The sequence below is a fragment of the Prionailurus bengalensis genome, chromosome A1, assembly GCF_016509475.1.
Source record: "Prionailurus bengalensis isolate Pbe53 chromosome A1, Fcat_Pben_1.1_paternal_pri, whole genome shotgun sequence".
NCBI classification, from domain to species: Eukaryota; Metazoa; Chordata; class Mammalia; order Carnivora; family Felidae; genus Prionailurus; species Prionailurus bengalensis.
The window spans coordinates 181836292-181857026 of record NC_057343.1 but is presented as its reverse complement, the minus strand read 5'-3'; the positions used below and the strand labels follow the sequence as shown (position 1 = coordinate 181857026).

Below are 20735 nucleotides of genomic sequence, written 5' to 3'. Positions count from 1 at the left end.
AAAGTATCATCATCACCTTTGTTGAGTTATTTATTCAACAAACATTTAATAAATGCCTGTTATATGCCAACTGTTTTTCTAGACACTGAAGATATCTCAGTGAACAAAAGAGACCAAAGTCCCAGCCTTCATGCAGGTTATATTGGGAAGGACAGTAAATAAGATTAATTTGTAAGATACAGAGTTTTACCAACAGGAGTAAGAGGTGAAACACCAGCTCAAGGTCACACAGACAGCAAGAGGCGAATCTAGGTTTTAATCCCAGAATTTTCTGACCCCAACCAGGTTAAGGTTTTCCCCTTGATTCAGAAGACTTTCCACCAGGGTTTATTCCAGGATGCAGTAGCTCTCCTAATGGTCTCTTGAGCCAAGCAGGGATCCATCACTTTTCAAGCTTTCCTGTCATCTGTCCTCATTTATACACAGCCTGTTTTGTGTTTTCACCTTCATTTCTATCTGGGTAGGGTGTGCTTTTCTAAGGTGTGCTTGATGCTGAATGTTAAGATCCTTCTTCTCTTTCTACACCCCTTATACACTACATACCCCTTACAACCCTTATATACTATTAGCCACTTATTTCTACCTCTAAATTGCTGCACATGGCAGAACATTCCTTGATGCTTTTTTAGAAAAGCCTTTTATGGTAATTACAGCTTTCTTCAAGTGCATTTATGCTCCCCTTTTTACTGTACTTTAGACATTATTTTCCTCATGCCTAATATTTGTTAAGACAAAAAGCCTGCCTACCTGGTAACTGTGTCATTGGAGGTTTTTGTTGTTGTTGTTGTTGTTGTTTGGTTTTGGGGTTTTTTTTTAGTGTTTGGAATTCCATGTGTAGTAAAGTCTTGGAAACAATTCCATTTCCACTCTGCCAAAGATATTGGAGATTCTGAGTTCAGTTAAAAGTCATTCATTCATTTCCCTATTTATTGAGTATTAGCAATCCAAGAGTAAACAGGATAGACATGGCACCTTCCCTGACAGATTTACTTCATAACAGGAGTGCCCAGGGAAGCTGTTCAGTTGTACACAGCATAAGTCTAGAGGCACCATTCAAATTATAGTTGGCTATGTACACATTTATTGCAATAATTTTCTAGCAAGTGACAGTAAAATGTCTTAAGGAGTGGCTGCTACAGGGATAGCAAGTATCAAGGAGATGCTAGACAGTTCTGATACAGTGTGGTGGATATGGTAGAATAGGATAGGGTAGGATAGGATAAAGTAAGGTGGGGTAGGATAGGGTAGGCTAGGCTAGGGCAGAGCAGGATAGGGTAGGGCAGGGTAAGCAAGGGTAGAGTAGGGTAGGGTAGGATAGGATAGGGCAGGATAAAAGCACTATCACAGGTGTAGCTAGCCTGGAACTGGGAGCTTTGGAATGTCTTCTCAGAGATGACTTCTGGGTGGGGATCTGAAGAATGGTTGAAGTTAGGCAGATGAAGAAAGACTGAACAGTTTTGATCTGACCAAAGCCTAAAGTGATACAGAGATGGGCTGACATGAGAACCAGTTCAGTCTGTAAGCCAGGTGAAAGACTTCAGCCTCTACCTTGGGGTCAATGGAAAGCTGTGGATGTGTTTTGTGTAGTTTCCTGAACATAGAGAAGTGGATGGTGGTGCAAGACTGGAAGCAGGGAGACCAGTTAGGAGGCTTTCACAAGAGTCCAGAGCAAAGATGAGGAGGCTTGGATTAATGCAAGGCAGTGGGAGTGGGAACAAAATGCAGATTCCAGAGATATTTAGGAGGAAGGACAAGTAGGACTTCTTATTGTTAAGATAAAAATCAGGCAGGACTTGGTTGTTGACAAGGTATAAGAGATGACAGAGGTGGTGGAGGACTGTGGAGGGTATTAAGAATGACTCTAAGGTTGTGGCATTGGGGTACATGGAGGTGCCATTCATTGATCAATGGATCAGAGTTTGGGGGTAGGGCGTAAAGAGGCCAAATTCTCTTGAGTTTGAGGTACTTGTGAGTGAACAGATGGAGATGTTGAGATGTGAGTTGGAGTCCATGTATAGACCTCAGAGGACTGGAGGTAAAGATTTGGGAGTCTTCGGAGTATAAGTATGAGTTTTGGGTTGTTGTTTTTTTTAATCCCAAATTTCTGCATTAGGTCTAATTTTTGTCAAGGCAAAAACCCTGCCTACCTGGTAACTGTGTTGATGGATTGTTGTTGTTGTTGTTGTTGCTGTTGTTGTTGTTGTTTTAGTGGTTGAAATTCTGTATGTAGAAGTCTTAGAAACTATATCATTTCCACCCTGCCAAAGGCATTGGAATTCTGATAGAACCAGCCCAAGATATCACTGATGGCCTTGAAAGTTCTCTTTTGATCTTTGAGAAGGGGGCTCCCATATTCTCATGACTCTCAGAAGAGTTTATAGATAAGGCAGGCTGAAATGATACAGCACAACCTGACTGGCCATTCATTCAAGCATCTACAATGTGCCTGACATGAGGCCAGCAAACAAGGAACTCTCCAGTTTCATGGAGTTGAGGGTCCAGGCCAAGGTTTCTCAACCTTGGCACTATTGACATTTGAAGCTGTATTGTTATGCAGACTGTCCTGTGCATTTTAGAATGTCAAGCGGTACTCCTGACCTCTATGCACTAGATGTCAGTAGCATCCTCCCCAAGTTGTGATAATCAAAAATGTCTCCAGACCTTGCCAAATGTCCCCTAAAAGAAGAAAAAGGAACTAACGAGCCTCAGTGGAGACCCACTAGCCTAGGGTCATGATAGAACCTGGAGTCTCCAGACAGCCAGCTGCCTAGCTGTGCAAAGAATGAAAAAATGTGCCTTACCACATTCTATATCAGTGATCTCAGAGGTGGACACTGAAGGAAGTCAGCAGTGCTGGCCTGAAATCCAGAAGACTCCATATGGGAGATCTCTTGGATCCCCAAGCATGAGCCCATAAGTCCATTCCAACTTTAGTTGTAAAATCCTCTCCAGAGAAAAGTTGCCACCTGACTCCCATTTGCCCTCCAGACTAATTACTTCCTACATTTTGTTTTTCCTTAAGCAGAAGCTGGCTTTGCACTTTACAAACACAACGAATCACCTCCTCAGAAGGCCATCAGCCAAATGAACTTGTGCTGGGGATAGCTTGGGGTTGCCTAGCAACACCACGCACCTGCCAAGGCTACTTTCCTCCTCTTCAAGCTAAAAGCAAAGTGCTGTCCATTAATTCCCAGCTACCCCGAAACTTCTCAGAGATTTGCCAGCTTCCCACTGTTCATGTTTTCATCTTCCTCATATGATGTGGAGAAAACCTGCTACTGTGGTCTGTTTATCTCACTTCGGTTGGTTGGGGGGAGGAAAAAAAATCAAAAGAGAAAGAGAAAGGGGGAAAAAGCTTCATTTCAATCTAAGAGCACAGATATTTAGAGTGCCTATCTCTGACTGACATGCTAGTGTTCTTTGCAAATTTAAATTTTATGTAGTTGACGTGGGTTTCCTGCACAATGAGGCTTCTGTTGAGACTTTGGGTGTGATTTTAGTCAAACATGAGACCTCAAAGTGGCTAAATAACAAAGCACATATAATAGATGGCGTGCTGAGCAAATGTTGCTAGGTCTGTCATTTAGTGTATTCCCTGTGATCCATTCAACCAAAACTCCACTGGTGGAAATTGTAAAGCTGGAGGTGGCTGGAGGTTGGAGATACACTCTTTTCCTTGAGAACCTCTGATAAGTCCCTTGGGCTTTTCCTACTGAGTTTCATTTTGCTCCTGTGAAATGTTTGTGGTAATTCTCTGAAACTGATGGCTTCCACTCCCAGAACACACCCACAGTATGAACAAAGGGGATGTCAGCGGTTCTCCAGGCAGGGCCATGGTCACTTCCTTGGTAAGGAAAGGAATGGAAATTTGGGTCTGGGATCTGTAAAAATAAGTGTGGATACCAGCAAGTCTTTCTTGAGCTATGCAGACACTTATGCTTTGTTTGCATCCTGGATTTAGTGCTGGGCTACACAGCAAAAGGAAACAGGTTCTCTGGTAACAGTCTCCTGTTTCTCCTCTCAAGCCAGCTCAGCTTCCTCACAGAGACTCCCCCACATAGAATTTCTCCTCCTTTCCTTATCCTGTTCTCTCAGGTCCTAACCCATACACTATCTGGAAAGGATGGGAGGGAAGAATTTTCAAATGTAAGATATCTTAAATAAGCAAATTTCAACTCATTTTCAGACACTCCAGACCTTTCCTCCTGGGGGGAGTCCTTTCAATTCCCACCACTGCCACATGCACAGATTAGGTTTGTTGGCATTCTCACAAGGGAAACTCAAGAGAAGAGAGCTAAAATGTCATTCTAAGGCCTGTGGAACCCTGGAGAGAGAAGTAGGGGGAGATGCATGCTTTTGATTCAGAAGACTTGGGCCAGAATGGTTTCACATCAATTGCCTCCCTCATTGCAAGGCTCTTCATCCCCTCACAACAGTCCAACCTCCCCCCGCCCCCACCCGCTGCACTTTGTGTGGTTTAAAACTAGATATAGAAAGAGCTGGAGATAGATATGGTGACAGAGGTGGAGACAGAATTAGAGATAGATATTCAGGGAAGTTACATTCTTGGGACAATTAAATTAGTGGTCATTTGGGGTATATTTAAATGAAGTAAGAAGAACATACCTAGGTTGCAGAACTCTGTAAATTTACCAGAAGTCACTGCATTGTGCACTTAAAACAGGTGAATTTTATGGTATGTAAATTATGGCTCAATAAAGCTGTTAAAGGAAAAATGAAAACATATCCAGGAAATCTTGCCAGCAAGTAGGTTTTGGGAGTGTGGTGATATCCTACCAATTCAGTGCTGCTCTCCACATCCTATAAAGGGTGACAGAGGCTCTGCCGGGAGGGGGGGGGGGCAGTGGAAGACTTTCCCCTCCCTTGTTAGTGCTCCCTGCTACCCTTCCTCCTCTTCCCTCACCCGGGCTCCTGGCACCCAAGCTCAGGTCAGAAGAGTGGTAGGTGCAGAGTTTTGGGGTGCTGGAGCGATTAGGGAATTAGGTAGGCTGCTGATTTTGTACTCCTCCCCACCGCAGGAAAAAGAAAAGAGGAAAGAAAATATTACCACAAAATCGGAATTACTCGAGCACCACCTCATTCCTCATGCACATACACATTGCTCTCTTTTCCCCATTCATGACACTGAGTACCCACTCCTTCCACAGCCTTCAGATTCAGCAGTATTTTTAAATCATGATATAAATAGGTTGAGTGATAAACAGCCAACATTTTAAAGTGCCCCCTTAAAACTAAATATTACAAAAATATGAAAATGGCCCAGCAGAGCCATCCAGTTCTTGGTCACAAGAAGCTTGTAATAATCATACATAAGTGTATCCTTGAGATTCTGAATGATGGAGGGCACTTTGCCTCCATCCTGGGTTGATAGGGAATTTTCTCTTTTCTGCAGAAGGTACTTCTAAAAAAAAATGGAGGAAAAAAAATTTTTTTGGAGGTAGCCTCACTTTTGAGCTACTGGCTAGAAATAACAGCCTACCTAGGCTTTTAAGCTCAGAGCTGGTTTAGTTTTCTGGAATATTCCCCACTTTGGGAAGGTTGCCTCAGACCCCTTCACACAGGTCAGTGTCATTGGGGATCCCCTGCATCTGGGACCCCACTGTCTTGCAACTGCATGCATTGCCTGCTTCCCTGACTCTTTCGAAGGCAGGCACGGGCCCCACTCTGAGGCTGGCCCAGTGGCTGCCCTGCGGCCTTGCTCCCCCTTTGCATGGCTCCCCTGCAGCCCCAGCATGGCCTCACGTCCCTCCTTCTCATCCTCTCCATTTCTCCAACCAGATGGCTGCCCTGATTTGTGCAACGGCAACGGGAGATGCACGCTGGGTCAGAACAGCTGGCAGTGTGTCTGCCAGACCGGCTGGAGAGGGCCCGGATGCAACGTTGCCATGGAAACCTCCTGTGCTGATAACAAGGATAATGAGGGAGGTGAGCAAGCGTCTTCTAATTCCCAGCCCCTCAAGAGCAGAGCATTGTGTATACTTCCGTCATGAGTCATTTTTTTCCTGAAAGACCTCCCCTATACTATTGTCAAATGTTGTTGTAACATTTCCTTTGAAGCAAATGCAGCAAAGAACGGAGGGGGGGGGGGGGCGTCGTTGGGCCAGGGGCGGGGGGCTCCTGGAGACAAGGCTGAAGGCACTGGGGTTTGATGCTGGCTTTGGATTGGCAAGTAGCACCACCACAGAAAGGTGGCTGGGCCCTGGCTCTGCCTTTGGGTCCCTGCTCCTGCCTGACCCTTCAGGGCTGGAAGTTACAAACAAATCGATGATGATGATCACAATATGTGCTTCATGCTGTGCTCAGACATCACAGGCAATCCCTCCATCCTTACAGCCCTTTGAGATGTTACTTTACAAATGAGGAAACTGAAGCTTAGACCATAGTTAAGTAACTTTATAAGAGCTACCAATAGTAAAATTGGGACGCAAACCCAGATCTGACTCCAAAGTCCACTTTCCAAACAGTGGTTGGCAAACTACAGACTGAATCCAATGCATTGCCTGGCATTATATAGCTAAAAACTGGTTTCTACATTTCAAAAGGTTGGGGGGGGGGGTGGGAATCTAAAGAACAATATTTCAAGAGATGTGAAAACTGTGTAGAATTCAAATTTCAGTGTTCATTTATGAAGTTTTATTGGAAGATAGCCTATTGCCTATTAGTTTATGTATCACCCTCAAAGGCAGCATTGAATAGTTAGACAGAGACCACATGGCTGATAAAGCCTAAAATATTTACTCTCTGGCCCTTTATAGGAAATTTGCCAATCCCTGTTCTGAACCTCTGAATTGAATTTTCTTTCCTGTATTATTCCCTGATGAAATGGTAAAATTCTGGGGATAAATGGAGTTGCAGTAGCATAGGGGCTGTGTGATTTCCTAAGAATGTGGACCAGTGCTCCCTAGGCTTTAGTACAGGTGTGTGACCCACTCCCACCAAAATTACTAACTGGTCAGAATTCCCTCAGAGTGCAAGTTGTTTCAGAGTGTAACAGGATCCATGCATTCAACTATTTGATTTAATAAAAATGTGTATAGTCCCACTCTGTCAATCCCTGTGCTCTGGAAGTGTCATCTCCTGCCCTCATGACCCCAAGATCAGTTTAGGTAGTGTCCAGAAGGGGGTGTAATCCATCAGGGTGATGGTTGAAAGTGTTAGATATTCTATTTTTACTTTTCCTCGTCCTCTTAATAGACACTTTGCAATTTCCATAATATATTCTTGCTGTTATACATGTACATAATGTGTAAATAAGCTAACATACATATAATGATAGGAGTACACCAATCAAAAAAGTTTATAGAGCCAATGTAATTTACAGAGCTCCCATTCATTCATTACCTTACTGAAACAGAGCCAAAACAGAAGCCACTTTAATTCATTTTTGAATGAAGTGAGGCATAACTGCATATATCCATACATTTTTTTTTTCCCAAGACTGAGTCAAAATCACATTACCTATCCTGACAAGGTTCAGTTTTTGGTTTTTTTTCCTGGTCCCTGGTGATTTCACTTAGCAAAGTGGTTGCTTACAGATAGATCAGCTCCTTCCTCTTGCAGAAAGGAGCTGCTGCTCTGGTGCCCTTCCCCACTGCAGATGTCAGCAGGTAAAAGCATAGCAAATGGCTGGAATGCTGCACATAGGGAAGGGGGACTCAGTCTCCCCAACATAACCTGCACCATCTATGTCCTTCTCCACCAGCCCTACCCCTCCCTGATCGCAGCTCCTTCCAGGAGAAAACCAAATTCCTGAAATAGTGGAGCTAGAGGAGACTTCAATAGGTGCGACTGGTGCTGGTCTGAGGACTATGCTACAAGCACAGTGCAGGGTCCCTCCCGCTGGGCAGAGGCAGAGCATCAGAAAGGCAAGGCACAAAAGCAAATGAGGCAGTGATTATGCTAAAGACAATAATGGCCTTGTTATGGGAACTATTAAAGCAAACCTCCCAAGGAAGTAATTAGCCACCAAGAAAAAAAAAAGGCTCCGCATAGTGTTTATAAAAAGAACCTCCCAGTTAATTCAGAGTTGCTTATGTCAGGTGAGAGAGGTAGACACGGATTGTCTCTCACCTGGCGTAAGCAATTCACAATTAACTGAGTTCTTTTTTTGGAGGAGATTCCTCAGCGCAGAGTATCCTTTTTATGGTTAATTACTTCCCTAGGAGGTGTGCTAAGCACTTTGCTGTTTATTGATAAATATTAAAGTTGCTCCTCATCAACTCCAGATCCAATCCTGCAGCACACTAATTATATCACTTTTTTGTTTGTTTTGGTGGGGGTAGGAGTTCTGCCCCAGGCTCTCTCCTGCTTTGGGAGTTCTCAAGCAAGGCTATGTGGCTTCCAAACCTGACAGTAGGTCAGAGGAGGCACCCAAACAGAACATGAATATCAGCCTGGGGAGCAGCTGCAATGAACACATTTGTTATGAACCTCATGAATGGGGAAGTAACAGGATGCTCATCCAAAGTGAGTTGGAAGAGGCAAATCATTTTTTCATCTGGGAACACTCTACGTTTAAAAAAAAAAAATCTCAGTTTAAAGTGATAGATGTTTTTTTTTTTTATTTTAAACTGAGATAGATATAGATACAAATATTGACGCAGATATTCGAAGCCCTTTTAACGGCCTTTTTCACACTGGGCTCCTCTGGGAGAGAATTAAGCCCTGGTGCTTTATGGCCACTAGTAGTTCTGAAACTTTAGCTTATAGCAAAACCACCTGGAAGGCTTGATTGAACACCGATTGCTAAAGCCCCCCGAATTTCTGATTCCACAGACCTGGGGTGGGATGCAAGAATTTTAACTTCTGGTAAATTTCCAAGTAATGCTGATGCAGGTTCTCTTTGAGAGCCACTGTCCTAAGACATTCATTATATGGAATGAGTTAACTCTTCTCCTATGCATCTAGAATGGTACTAGCTAAGTGCCTTCCTTAGAAGACTTGAGAAAATTTTCACTCAAATGTTTTCTGGATTCTGCGGTGCTTATAGGAGAAGCCCTGTTGGAAAAAGCTGCATTCAAATATCCCACAGAACCAGTTTATGCTGGTTCCCTACATTCCTTATCCCATCCCTTTCAAAGTCTCCCAACAACTGCCCCCCCAACCATGTGACCACTAACTTAACCTCAGGAAAGCAATGGCTGATTCTGAAGGGGTAAGCTTTCCCTGCCATTGACCCTAAGAAGAAGTAGAAACAGTTCAGATACACATGCCAGCAAGTAGACTGTCTTTTTAATAGTGAGAGATCTTCACTTGAACTGCTCACCCCAATTTGAAAAAGAAGAGACTCAAAGAAATATTTTTGCTTACAGAAGACAAATACCAGCTCATTAAAGTCTGAGAATACACACAACATGTGCATCAAGTGACAGGCGGATAATATTTAATTATCACCACCAAGTCAGAGGTGTGAGATTTAGTTCATCACAGCCAGGGGTAGGAGAAAGGGTGTAGATTTCCTCTAAAAGTGGGAACCTCGAAGTGGGGAAGCGTTGTTAGACAGTCTGGCCTAGAAAGACAGGCCCTTCTCCTTCCCCACACCCTTTTATCAACCAGAACTTAAGAGTCAGGAGCTCCAGCCCTCTGTCTCTACAAAGCCCAGCTCCCATCATTTCAAGCCAACCTGAGAATCTGTCTGAAGTGCCCATGGAATCCCATCGGATGTCCTCTCCAGTCTGTGGGTGGGGGCCTGGAGTGGAGGGGGTGGGAGAAAGCCCTTCCTAAGCTGAGCTTGTCCACGGTCCCACTTGCATCACATCCTGCTTTACTGCATTAGCGAGCTGTCTGTGTTTCCCTCTGTTGCTTGAACACAGCCCTGAAAGTTAGACTTTTATTCCTTCTCCTGTCACTTCTCTGGTTACTCAGGTGACACCCTAACATCATAAAGGTTAAAAGCCTAGGCTCAGGGATCAGTCTTTGTGTCCCACTTCTGCAAGTAACTTGACTCCTCAAAGTCTTTTCTTGTCTTTGAAATAGGCATGATAATGCCACCTCCATTAGTAGATGTGAAGTTTCACTGAGGAACATATGCAATATGTTTCACAAAGTGCCTGGCTCATGGGATGTCCCCACATGTTGGCTGCTGCCAGCTCTAATGTCATTAGTAGTGATGTTGCTGCTATTTTCTAGAACAGATGCCGAATCCACATAGATGGAGCCCAATCAATAATTTTCCCACAGTCCATAACCACTGAGGTTCTAACTAGTGCTTATCAAATTTCAGCATTGTATACCACCCTGGAGAGCTTGCTTAAAATTTAGATTTCTAGGGCCACCTGGGTGGCTCAGTCAGTTAAGAACCCAACTTCAGCTCAGGTCATGATCTCACGGTTTGTGAGCTCCAGCACCGTATTGGGCTCTGTGCTGACAGCTCAGAGCCTGGGGCCTGATTCTTATTCAGTGTCTACTTCTCTTTCTGCCCCTCCCCTGCTCATGTGTTCTCTCTCTCTCTCTCTCTCTCTCTCTCTCTTTCTCCCTGAAAAAATGAATAAACATTAAAAAAGGAATTAAAAAACATTTCAATTTCTAGGCCCCTGCCCTTGAGATTCTGATTTATTAAGTCAAATATGGGATATAGGAATCTGCATTTTTGCCAAACACCCCAGAGGATTCTGATACAAGTGGTCTGCAGACCCAAACTTGTTTAAATAATAGTTTCCACTGAGTGGGCTGACCCAGCCCAAGGTCATAGTGCCTACACCCCAAACCCTCCCTCCTAGAATTCCTAGAACACAAAAGAAGTAAAGTGAGGAAAGGGGAGTTTTATTTCAAGAAGAAATAAGTGGGGCACCTGGGTGGCTCATTCGGTTAAGCCTCTGACTCTTGATTTCAGCTCATGTCATGATCTCACAGTTCATGAGTTTGAGCCCTTTGCCGAGCCCCACGTTGGGCTTCATGCTGACAGTGCAGAGCCTAGCTAGGATTCTCTCTCTGCCCCTCCCCCATTCACACACACACAATCTCTCTCTCTCTCTCTCAAAATCACTAAATAAACTTAAAAAAAAGTAATTGAAAAAATATTAACACTTTCTCATGTTTAGTTTTCGAGTGAATAATTTGAGTGTGTTTTAGAAGTGTTTTCCATTCCCAGATGAAGAGGTGACCAATGTTTGCTTCCAAATTAAAAAAAAAAACCTTTTGGCCTCCTGGGTGGCTCAGTCAGGTAAGCATCTGACTCTTGATCTCAGCTTAGATCATGATTTCATGGTTCGTGAGCTCGGGCCCCGCACCAGGCTCTGTGCTGATCATGCAGAGCCTGCTTGGGATTCTGTCTCTCCTTCTCTTTGTCCCTCACCTCCTTGTGCTGGCTCGCTCTCTCTCTCTCTCTCTCTCTCTCTTGTCTCTCAAAATAAAAAAAAAACTTTAAAACCTTCAAATTTTAAAACTCCTTTAACTCTCCATCATCAGGAGATTCGCATCCATCCACCCATCCACTAGCTATTTGTTCATGGTTTAACAAAGATTCATTGAGGGTTTACTGAATGTTAGACACTGGAAATAATAAGATATGATACATGTCTGCAAAGAGTCCACATCCATATGGAAAAATAAGATGTATAAACACATTATTATAATTATTATAGTCAGGGCTGACAGTGGAAGACCTTCCTTCAGTTGGAGCATAGAGAAGTGACTATCACGGAGTGTGGGTGTTGGCCACAGGACAGGAGAGAAAGCCCATCACAATATGGAGGCCAATGTCTTCAGTCTTTCTCCTAGGAGAGTCTTCAAAGCCACCATTCTATGTGGTCATTAATCCCTGATTGTGGCTCTTCCATCCACCAGCAGCTTCTACATTTCTCTCCTTAAATTAAAGGCTCCACTCAGGCTGCTCTTCACAACAGTATTTTCCAGCTCTCCTCCATCTGCGAAGTTTGGTTCCTTGTTTGTCTCCAAAGGAGGCTGCCTTGGGTTAAGAGATGTGGATGCTGGCCTGAGTTCCAGGCACTCCAGCCAGGTCTAAATGAGGAGAAATAACACTGGAGTCTGTCCAAAGCACTTGGAACAGACAAAGCCCACCCCTTGCCCACGGCCTCCTCCCCCCTTTCCCCATCCCATAACCATCCAAATTGGTTTGACATGATTCAGGGATGCTATTCCGGCATTTATCTCAATTGTTAATTAATAACACCTTGTCTGTGCATTTAGCAGAGCCAAGCTTAGGACTTCAGGGACTCTGGAAGAGTTATAGTTGTCAAGTCCAAATAGTCCCATTTCTTCATCCAATGAGAGATGAAGCTTGGTGAACCCATTGTAAATGCCTTGATTAATGTGTGCAAATCACGTTGATGGATTGGTTGGGTGGGGGTCAGCTTAGAAGTGCAACATTGCTCTATTAATTGGGTTGGATGAGGATTCCCCTTGCAGTCCAAAGACCTTGTGGCAAATGTATCTGGAGTCATAAACAGAGTCCCCAATTAGCTCCCAGAGAGGAAGACAATATATCTAATGCTTAGGAGGAAAATTTGGCCGTGAGGCCACTGCCAGCTGGCCAGGCACTGGGTCTCTTTTCCTTGGGAGAGAAGCAGAACTAACCCCAACTGAGGACCGCATGGCAACAGAGGGCTGAAATTATTCTGGATCATCTAGTGTAAATAAGATCTTTGACCTCTGGGAACATATTTAACTAGAGAACCTTCTGTTTAGGAAACTGAGGGTTGGGGGCCAGTTTTCTATGGAACTTAAAAAAAAGATAGAATCCATTCTTTATTGCATATAAAGACTATAACCAGTGACATTGGTTGAGAGTTTACATGCAGTGAGCCCTGTGCAGAGCTTTTTATGCATCTGGGTAATGGGAAAGGCAACCAACAGGTGGGGGTCTACGCTATTGCTCCTGCATCATGCTGTCTATTCCTCCACACAGCAGCCTGAGAGATCGTTTTGAATTGTAAATCAGATGCCATGCCCTCAAAGGGCTTCTCATGTAGTTAAAATCAAAATCAAATGTTTCACCTTAGCCTGCAGGGCCTTCTATGACATGTCCCTTCCTTCTCTCTCACCTGTCCCCAACTGCCCTCCAGGGCCACTCTGCTGCATCCTCTCTGGCCAGCCCCTCATCCTCACATGCTAAGTTGAGGCACACCTCAGGGCCTTTGCTGACCCAGGGCCAGAAATGCTCTGACCTGGGCATTTGGCATGAGTGGCTCCTTGCAGCCATTCTCCGTTCTCACTCCAGTGCCCCCTCCCCAAAGAGGCCTGTCTTGACCTGTAAAATCTAGCCTTGTCTCTCTCCCATCCCCCTGTGGTGTTTCCTTCACAGCATATGTCACACTCCTAAATTATCCCATCTGTATCCTCCTGGTATGTTGTCTGTGTCCTCATAGCAGAAACAGAGGTTCTATGAATCTGTCTCTTCATAGTTTTTCCATTTCACAGATAAGGATACAGAGGTTTGAGAAAGTAATATTCAAAATAGGCTTCCAACTAACCACTGTGATAGATTGCTTTGCTACTGTAAAGGCAGCAGCTCATTTCTAAAATGCTAACAAAATTTGGAGTCTGTTTCTGAAGAAGGGCCAAACAAGTACAGAATTTTTTTATAAAGAAGCCTCAGTAAAAGTCACCTTAAACAGAAAACTTGTCCATTGAAGACCTTTTCACACTAAATGTATTTGACCATGGAATTGTTGGCAGGTGGGGTAAACGTTCATGGGTTTACCTAACATCACACCTTCAGTGTTTTATAATGAAGTTTTTAGTAGTTTAAATGATTATTAAGTGTCTCTTAAGGGATTATATTTTCCCTGATTAGATGACAAATCAAATATTCTTCATAAAATTGTGATTGAAATGCATAATTTGCAAAAAAAAAAAGTTAATAATTTAAAACACTGTGGACTTATTTTAGGGAATTAAAGGATCAAAACACAGATTTAACTGGTGGCAAAGAGGTATCATTTATAGCCTTGTGTTGGCTTCCTGTATTTTTTCTTGGCCAGAGAAACTTCCTGGATTGCAGCAAGTACCCTCTTGGTGCCTGTGACCAGCATTTGAATAAAGGTTCAAGAGCTCTGGTGCCAGGATTAGCTCTCTTGCTCCCACAATCCCCCCTCAGTCCAGACCAGTGTTTCTCTACCAGGGGTACCTTTACTCTCCAAGGAACATTTTACAACATCAGGAGATATTTTATGAGTCACAGCAGGGAGGAAGGAAGGAGATGCTACTGGCCTCTAGTGGGTAGAGGCCCAGGATGCTGCAAAATAATCCTGTATCCACAGGACAGCCCCCAACACAAGGCATGATGTCAATAATGCCAATAATGAGAAATCTGGTGCAGATATTAACACCTCCTAGGGACATATCTGAGGGGTCTGGACAGTTCCAGAACAGGGAGTGTCCTTTGGCTTGATGTCAGAGACGTGATGCATTGAGCACTTACTAAGACTTTACCCACATTGCCCCAAAAAACCACGACAATAGCCCAGAAGAGCCTTCAGTATCCTTTACATCGAGGCAGATGCTAAGGGCCAGATAAGTGGATTGGCTTACCCAGGCCCCACAGCTAAAATGTAGCTATGCCAGGACTCAGAATGCAAGTCAAGAACCTTCTTTGAGGGCCCCTTGCAGCAGCTGACTCTTGTGTCCAGGACCTGAGCAGGGCAATCTATGAGTGTTTAATACTCTTTGCCCCTCAGAAACATGAATTCTGTAGCATTCTGAAAAATAGCATTGGCGTTAGCTTTCCCCACCCCCCAGTTTTTATGTGGGATGCATTTTTCCCACAAAGTGCTTACGCACTGGAATGCTAGGGTACAAGCAGGGAAAGTGGAGCAGTTGGACTTTAAATAGCTAGACATTCTCTGTAGCACAGCACGAGCAGCTGCCCAAGGCCTGTGCTCTTTTATTTGACTTTCTATCTTCTCAGCCAAGAGCTCTGGGGGATTGGAGAGGGGCCAGAACTATGTGGCCGAACGTGAATCCAAAGGAAACTGCAAGGTGTGCTCCAAAGCTCTGTGTCAGGGCCTGCCCTTCTCTCCCCACCCCACCCCCCCCCCTGCACAATGAAAACCAAACCTTTCCAGGGGAATTCCCTCCCTTTTCCTGAGCTCAAGGTATTTCAGCATTGATCTGTTAAGCCCGTTTCCAGAATTCTGTGGCCACACACGCTGAGGAACACTACCTCTTTGATTCACAGTAATCATGGAGTCTGGGAATGTCAGAGGCAGAGAGGCTAAAATATGGATTCTCCAGCAGGTACAAAAATCCCAGGGAGGGAAGGGAACTTCTTCAAGGCCAAATAGCAGGCTAGGGCAGATCTGGGCCAGATGCCTGGTTCCCTGTCTGTAAATCCAGCACACTTTCCTCTATGCCATGCTGCCCCCACAGGGACCCCGTCACCCTCAAGAGAATGTGTGCCTGGCATTACTGATAAGGTCAATCTGAGACCTAAGAACTAGACTAGGCACCCATGCACCTGAAAGAGAGTGAGCCCCTTTAATTGTGCACCGAAGCCAGCCTCACTTTACCCTAGTCCTGGCCCTGTTCGCACCTCTTGTCATGGATGGTGGTGAACAAACACCTTGCCCTATACCAGCCACACACACACACACACACACACACAGCCAGACCACATGAGTGAATAAGACAGACTCATCCACAAAGAATCCAAGGTCTGGTGGAGGGGATGAAACATATGTGAAACCAGACACTACAAAGCCATATACTCAGGATAGAATAAAGACGATGGGGCGCCTGGGTGGCTCAGTCGGTTGAGTGTCTGACTTTGGCTCAGGTCATGAGCTCACAGTTGGTGAGTTCAAGCCCCACATCCAGCTTACTTGCTGTCAGTGTACAGCCCTCTTCGGATCCTATGTCTCCCTCACTCTCTGCCCCTTCCCTGCTTGTGTTCTCTTCTCAAAAATAAATGAACATTTAAAAAAATACACTTAAGAATAAGGCTGAGGGGCTATGGCAGCCCAGAGAAGGAAGGGGCTTCAGAGGCTTCCAGAGCAGGTAAAATTGAATTTAGAGAGCTACAGAGCACTTCACTCAGGAACATAGGGAAAGCACTGTGGGCAAAGAAACTGGCAAAGGTACAGAGGCATGAGGCAGCAGCACACATCTGGGGACCTCTGAGAAGACTGACAGGACAACCCTGTGTGGAGAGTGGTGGATGGTGAGGCTTGGGAAGCAGATCTGGACAGAGAGAGCCAGGTCTTATGTGCCTTGATGGGCAGAGTGAAGTTCACCCCAAGTACTTGCCTTGCCTTCCTCCATTTAGCATCTTGGTCTTCAAAATTGCAATCATCTATCTTCTTGGGTTATTCCTAAACACATGTGCTTACAGCAGAGGAGAAACAGTGGCCTTTCCTTATGTTTCTTCCATTGCATATGTGCATCTTTCGCTGCAAGGGGAGACAGCCTGGCAGGGTGATAAAGAGACTTAGAGACCAGGGAGCTCTGGGTTCACATCCTGGATCAACCACTAATTCACAGTATGAATAGGGGCAAACTGTTCTCTGAAAGTCTCAGTTTTGTCCTCTGTAATGCTAGCTGCCACCTCATAGGATGCTGTGAGCTCAGATGAGTTAATACATGGAAAACACTTATGGTTCGGTGGGCATCAGAATCACCTGGAAGGCATAATGCACAGATTTCTGGGCCCCACTCAGAGTTTCTGATACAGTAGGTGTGGTGCAGGGCCGAGGGATATGCATTTCTAACAAGTACCCAGGTGATACTGACACTTTGGGAATCACTGACTTGACACAATGGGTGTCATTTTGAGGGAAACCCAAGTGCTAACAGAGAGTGATTCCTCCAAGTGTGGCATCCCTGGGTCACCTGATGGGGAGAACAAGCCAAAAAGTTCTGCATCCCAAGGCAGTGGCAACTTGATTGGCATATGGACCCTGGGTTCGTCACTGTACTCACCTGCCACAGAGATGGGACTGTGGAGAGGGGCTCAGGGCCCCAACTTCCCGGGATCTGTCACCATTTTTAAGAGCACTGGAATAAAGGACAGATGTGGGAAGAGCATGGTAGGAAAGGGTATGTGGTAGCTGGCCCTGGTCTCTTACCTTTGTGACTTCCTGGAGCTTCTCCCATTCCCCCTCAGGCACAGAGTCAATGTTGTGCCCTTTTCTGCCAGGGTCCATAGGCTCTTGGGTCAAGCAGACTTGTGTAAGTTTTGGCTCCAGTTCTTACTGGTTTTACTTCCTTGGGCAAAGCACCTAACCCATCCAAGCCTCTGTTTCCTCATCTGTAAACTAGGAACAGCAACACCAACCTCGCAGACATTTTGTGAGGTTTGACTAGAAAGTTTATAGAAAGTGCCTGAATGCCACCTTATTGAAATGACAGGTCTAATTATTAGTATCTCCCTGTGTAATGTGACTTCAGATCCTCTAACCACACACACACTGTTCCCAACCAAAAGCCCATCATGTCAAGTAATACATAACATTTCAAAATCAGAAATCCATTATTTGGTCCCTGTTCTAAAGTATCCTCCTCAATCCCACACCCACTCATGCTACAGTGAATGGTATTTTCCCTCAGAGATCACAACCCAGTGATCTGGATAGCTCACTCAGATAATATCTGGCCTACAAAACATCTTTGAATCAGTTGCCGACATTTAACAATGGAGGATTGCATTTAGCCAACAAAGAAACTGAGGAGCTAGAGAGTAGTTTGCCCAAAGTCAACAGCGAAGCGCTGGGATTGGAGCCCAGTTCTCCTAATTCTAAATGTTTTGCTTGTGCTCCTCCCAGACCCTTCTTCTGAAAGTAGTTGTATATTAGGTTCTCCAAAGAGTCCAAGGCTGCTGAGTTCTGGGAGAAGAGAGGCAAGGGAAAGGGGAATCCATAGAGAAAGGGACATTGAAGTCACTGGGGCCAGCTTCCCCTACTCTTACTTCTGCTATGCTCGCTCATAAAACACATGGCTCAGGGAGAGCAGATCCAGGGAGAAACGTCCAGCCCACTGGCGCCCATCACTCGAAGCACCCTTTGGTGTCCAACACCACTACTGTCACTTCCCAACTATCATGTGGTCTGCTGCAATGGTCATTCCTGAATTTCTCATGTGCCACCTTTGTCTATGAATGTTGCTGCACAGATCTGGGCATGCACCCTTGTCTGGCCCTCCATTTATTCACAACCATCAAGGTCATGGTTTTGTAATATCTTTCCACTTCAACCCAGATCATGCCACCAATTTCACTAGGATGGACTATTGGTCTTCCAACTTCCAGCCTATTCCACACAAAGCAGTCACAAGAATCCTTTTATTTTTATTTTTTTAGCTAGGCCCAAGACTGGGAAAATAACTTTCTTTTCTTGGGGTATGGGCAGATGTCAAGTCATAGAACTTCTGGAATTGCTTCTTGGTGCTGGTGGCCTTGGTGACCTCGTGCACCTTAAAGTGCACAGTGTTGCTCAAGGGCCAGCACTCACCCACAGTGACAGTGTCACTGAGCTGGACATCCCAGAAGCAGAGGGACAGAGGCACAGACATGTTCTTGCAGCATTTCTTGAATCGGTTGTATTTTCAGATGTAGTCGCAGGTGACAGTGGTCCTCTGCATCTTCATCTTGGGCTCCACACCAGACAGAATCTACCCTCGAATGGACACATTACCAGTAAAGGGGCATTTCTTATCAATATAGGTGCTCTCAGTGGTTTCCTTAGGTGTCTGAAAGCCCAGACTAATGTTTTTGTAGTATTGCAGGAGCTTCTCCTTGCCAATTTCTTCCAGCAGGACCTTCTTCTTGTTTTGAAAGATGGTCAACTGCTTTTGGTAGGCATGCTCAGTCTGTATTCCCATCATCTTCCTGGCTGTCTGAAAAAAAGAAGAATCCTTTTAAAAGTCAGATCACATCATGCCCCCATGCAAACCTTCCCTGAGCATTATATCTCCCACAGAATGGCGTCCAGGTTGCAACAATGGCTTCCATTGCTCTGCGTTAGTGAGCTCTTGCTTCTACTCAGCACTGACATCTTCTGTCTACTCTTTTCCCTTATCCCGCCCAACGTCCACCATCTTGTTGTTTCTACTCTGATGATACATTGCCACCCTGGGCCTTTGTACTTGCTGTTTCTTCTGCCCAGAATGCTCTTCCTCCAAAGGTTTCCATGACTTGTTTCCTCATTTCAGGTGTCTCCCCAAACACTTCTGGAAAGCCTTGTATCTAAAGTAGCAAACCCTTGGGGCGCCTGGGTGGCTCAGTCAGCTAAGCGTCTGACTTCGGCTTAGGTCATGATCTCATGGTTTGTGAGTTTGAGCCGCGCATCAGACTCTGTGCTGACAGCTCAGAGCCTGGAGCCTGCTTCAGATTCTGTGTATCCCTCTCTCTCTGCCCCTCCTCTTCTCATGCTCTGTCTCTCTCTGTCTCTCAATAATAAATAAATGTTAAAATTTTTTTAATTAAAATTTTAAAAAAAAGATAAGTAGCAAACCCCCTCCTCCATCACTCGCCTACCCTTTGTCCTGCCTTACTTTTCTTTAAAACACTACCACCTTCTCAAAGTCTACTATACATGTAGAGGTGCCTGGGTGGCTCAGTCAGTTAAGCATCCACCTTCGGCTCAGGTCATGATCTCATGGTTTCGTGAGTTCGAACCCCACATTAGGCTCTGTGCGACAGATCAGAGCCTGGAGCCTGCTTCACATTCTGTGTCTCCCTCTCTCTGTCTCTCTCTCTCTCTCTCTCTCTCTCTCTCTCAAAAATAAACATTAAAAAAACTTTTTAGCGGTGCCTGAGTGGCTCAGTTGGTTAAGCATCCAACTTTGGCTCAGGTCATGGTCTCATAGTTCATGGGTTCAAGCCCCACATCGGGCTCTGTGCTAACAGCTCAGAGCCTGGAGCCTGCTTCAGATTCTGTGTCTCCCTCTCTCTCTGCCTCTCCCCAATCACACTCTGTCTCTCTCTCAAAAATAAATAAACATTAAAAAAATATTTTAAGTCTATATACATTTATCTGTTAATTGTTTCCCTTCTAGAATCTAGGTTCCTAACTACTGGGTCCCTCTCTGTCTTGGCCAACTAATTATTAAATGAATTGAATGAATGAAGGTTTTAATGAGAAGACTCTAGGATACACAGCACTTGTCTTTAATGCAATACATTATTTTAGTATGAATACATTTCATTTTAGGATTAAAAATACACCCATACAATGACATCCAAATCACTACCTACCATTCATACCATTTTATTAATGCAAAGAAAATCTAAATGTAAGATATATGATTTATTTTCAGTAAGACATGAACACACAGTTATACTTCTCTTCATCTCTATTTTCAACTTGGCTCACCCTGCACATGGACCTCCTGTGGGATGGTAGCAGTAGGTATACAAGCTCCATAGTACTCTTCTGAGACAAGAGGAAAGGCAGGGGCTGCCAAGAATCACTGTTGAGCAAAGCCGGACTTTACAAACCATGGCCAGCTTGGTGACACGTAAAGTAGTGAGAGTGATCAGCTTATTTGAGGCTGGGCCACCTGTGTGTGAATCCTACCTCTACCAGTCATGAGCAGCTGCCCAACCCTTTCTAGTAACCTAACCTCTCTAGGACTGGGTTCTCCATCTATAAATCCAGAGTAAACAGATTGTTGCTATACACTAAATGCCTTTGCACAAGGTCTATTTAATCTTTGACAAAGGCCCTGTTAAACTATTATTATTGTTGTTGTTGTTGTTGTTATTTCCACTTTACTGATAAGAAAACTAAGGCTCAGAGAGGTAAGCTAATTAGCCCAAGGCC

At 44.6% G+C, this 20735-nt stretch overlaps 1 protein-coding gene and 1 pseudogene across 15 annotated transcripts in view; one reads left to right on the top strand and one right to left on the bottom strand.

The window, feature by feature from the left end:
• The window catches only part of TENM2 (teneurin transmembrane protein 2), a 1251785-nt gene that overhangs the window by 1131019 nt on the left and 100031 nt on the right, over positions 1 to 20735 (top strand). For all 15 annotated transcript variants that reach the window (XM_043596358.1, XM_043596374.1, XM_043596352.1 and 12 more), the window contains one exon: positions 5800 to 5946. In XM_043596358.1, coding sequence (XP_043452293.1) covers positions 5800 to 5946 — 147 coding nt within the window. The remainder of the gene's footprint in view (positions 1 to 5799; positions 5947 to 20735) is intronic.
• On the bottom strand, positions 17470 to 19224 carry LOC122492810 (annotated as a pseudogene).